We start from the raw sequence: 3,248 nt of genomic DNA on the forward strand, positions 1-3,248 counted from the left end.
GCAGAGGTATATACATCGTATAGATTACTACATATCATTACATATTTATGCAAATTATTCGCGAGTGCATAGTCTGCACAGAACGTGAGACGACTCTGACCATTCTCTTTTTTTTTTAAATTACAAGAGGTTGCTTCGTGCGCACGCAGCATAATACAAATATTTAATGACCAACTATCATTGGTTAATCGGGGCTGTTCCACCAAGGGCTGTTCGCTTCATGTCATTCCTAGAATTCCAGTCTTCACGCAAATTTTCTACAACGTACTTCAAACCGTGAAAAACATAGTTTCAGCCAGAACATACATGTTCCTTATACTTAGAGAGTATTCCTAGATTTTGATGCACTGACTTGTACATAGAAAGACAAGAAGTTATGAGGAGTAATCGTACGATCAATCGCACAGTAGAACTTATGCTCATCATGTTTGGTGTCTGGCCAGGTATATCATGCGTTATACTCTACAGAGTGTTTTGGATGATTACGCTAGCAATTAATCAATTCTTCCACTACTCGTACTTTGTAACGCATTTCCATTTCGACAATCTTTTCGACTTGATGGACTGTCTGAGTAGCTTTTTGGTAACAGTAAAATTAACTGTTAAGCTTATTATTTTCTCGTTAAAACAACGGTAAGCGACAATTAATCAATTAAATAATTAAAATTTCGTAAAAAATAACGTGAAAATGCTGCAACCGTTCTAAAATATTTGAATATTTATAGAAAATTTATAGAAATATTGACAACTATGACGGAAGATTGGAACGATTGCGATAACGACGGCGTTGCATTGCGCGAAACGGCAAGCAAAACGAAATTATCGAGTCATATTTCTAATGGATTAATTATTCTTCATACAATGGCCACGTTTGCATACGTCATTGGAATCCTTCTAGCCGATGCTGATGTCACCAATCGAACGGCTGAACTTCCTCTCATGATAAAAATGGAATATCCCTTCGTTATAGACACGCAACGCAAGTACAGTCTGATATTAGTTACGCAATTCGTTTTCGTGATGGTGTGCAGTTGGGGAGCTGGTTTATTCAACGCTCTGTTTCTAACTCTGGTAACCTGCATCTACATTAGCAAGTATCATAAGTAAAATATAATTATATTTGTAATTAATAACCCATTGTAAATCATTAGCATAAATATTAGGACAAATTCGAGAAATAAATATTCATAAGAATATTTAATTTGGTCTCGTTCGGTCTATTATATTTATTTCTTATAACAATATTTCTATTATTTAAAAGTAAAACGAATAATTGTAATCACATTGTCCTAAATGACCGAATTTTTATTAGTAGACCCTACACGTGGGCAGTCAAATGAACATCCTGCTTTGCTGGTTGACGAAATTTGGATCCAAAGACATCGAGAACAAGCATAATTCATTCGTTACTGTAACGACGAAAATTATTCGAAAGCATCAAAAAATTATCAATTTTTCGGAAAACGTTGAAAATCTCTATTCATACATCGCTTTGCTTCAATTCACATTAAATATAGTGATGATTTGCTCATTAGCATTTCTTATTGTGACTGTGAGTAAAGTTATTTAAGTAATTATTTACATTTCAAATATAAAAATACGCATTCAATCATAGAATCAATTGCATTAGTTAATTTTTTATACAGTAGTCTCTGTTGCATATCCATTATTATATCGCATTATTTAATTTATTATAAATCTCTATTTATAATAAATTGAAATAACTGTCCATGTGTTGAATACGTTTATTTTCATTCTACATCAACATTGTAGGCAATCGGCACTCCCGATGCTACTGAACAAATAGTGAGGTCTCTTTTATTTTACGTTGTAACGAATCTCGAAGCGTTTATATTTTGCTTCGCTGGAGAATATCTGAGCAATAAGGTTAGGAACGGAAGATTACTGTGATTGCAATAAAAGGGTTGTATAGATAATCTATCATTTTGTGGTATTGATATTATTTATAATAGAGAAAAATACTAAAAGATTTCTATTTTTATTATTTCTATCTTCATAGAGCAAAGCGATCGGAAATGCAGTGTACAATTCTACCTGGTACGATATGAAAGCTAAGGATAGTCGTGTTCTATTATTTATAATTTTAAGATCTCAAAGACAATTGAAGCTTACGGCGGGCAAGATGACAGTTCTTTCCTTCGAGTGCTTTACAAATGTAAGATATATGTATGATAATTAACAGAAAACAAATATTTTAATTTTTGATACAATTGAACATAGTTACCTATAATTTATTTTCGTGATTCATCAGCGAATAATATTATTATTGCTCAGAAAAAGATTGAAATCTATCTGTTATACTAATTTTTCATATGTACAGATGTATTTTTTCCTTGCTTCAAAACACATTTCAATAAATTAAGTTTTCCATAAAGGAAATATTTTTCAATTTGACAGAAAATTATTAATTAATCAAATCATATCGGCAAAAGAGTATATACTTTTAATCAAATTTTCTGTCTTAAATTATATTTTCTATAATTACTGTTCACAACCTTTATAAATCTACCTCTTTTGAATTGTAAGGATTTTGGTGATATTTTTTTTAATGAAGTCGAGTTAGATCACACTTAATAAATGATAGTAATGTTTATTAAACCCATTCATAATAACTCGAAAATTACATTTCTGAGTTGTACATCTATTAGAAAAAAACGATATGTATGATCATAATATACATTTTTCTCCTTCACTGATGGTATTAACTTTGTTATAGATTATGAAAGCGTCAGGATCGTATTTATCGGTACTACTGGCAATGAAATAAACGTCGCAATATCTCTTATGTAACTAATTCCTTAAGTGACAGTCGCCTGAAGTAACAAACCAAAGATCAAATAGATATCGACGTTTTTAATTAGAAAAATTAGAACATAATGTACATGTACATATAAATATATATTAATATATAGATAATAAACATTTTCTAAATATATACTTTTATACCAACGCAATATAATTATTAAGTATATAGGAAATTGTAACACAGAAATCATGATATTACTTTCGTTAGTGTGAGCAATATTATGTGTTTTGACATAGTTTTTAGAGCACACAATTGCTCAGTCCTTGAACATACTTTCATATACAAAATACTATTATATATTGTATATTTGGTGCGAAATTGTTTGGTGCGGAATCTATGCAGTTTATATACTTGTTGATTTCTTGTAAAACATCAGCATACACAGATACGCTGCAAAATGCTTTATGTATTCTAAAATACT

General features: G+C 30.6%; 1 protein-coding gene across 1 annotated transcript; it reads left to right on the forward strand.

Annotated features, from left to right (window-relative positions):
- The first annotated feature begins 376 nt into the window (after positions 1-376).
- On the forward strand, positions 377-2,788 carry LOC108686664 (odorant receptor 4-like). Its single transcript, XM_018192090.1, has 6 exons — positions 377-633; positions 726-1,071; positions 1,316-1,552; positions 1,774-1,887; positions 2,021-2,176; positions 2,738-2,788. Exons 1-6 carry the CDS (start codon positions 377-379, stop codon positions 2,786-2,788), a joined length of 1,161 nt encoding a protein of 386 aa, XP_018047579.1.
- The last annotated feature ends 460 nt before the right edge of the window (positions 2,789-3,248 follow it).

This window comes from Atta colombica, unplaced genomic scaffold (assembly GCF_001594045.1).
Source record: "Atta colombica isolate Treedump-2 unplaced genomic scaffold, Acol1.0 scaffold189, whole genome shotgun sequence".
NCBI classification, from domain to species: Eukaryota; Metazoa; Arthropoda; class Insecta; order Hymenoptera; family Formicidae; genus Atta; species Atta colombica.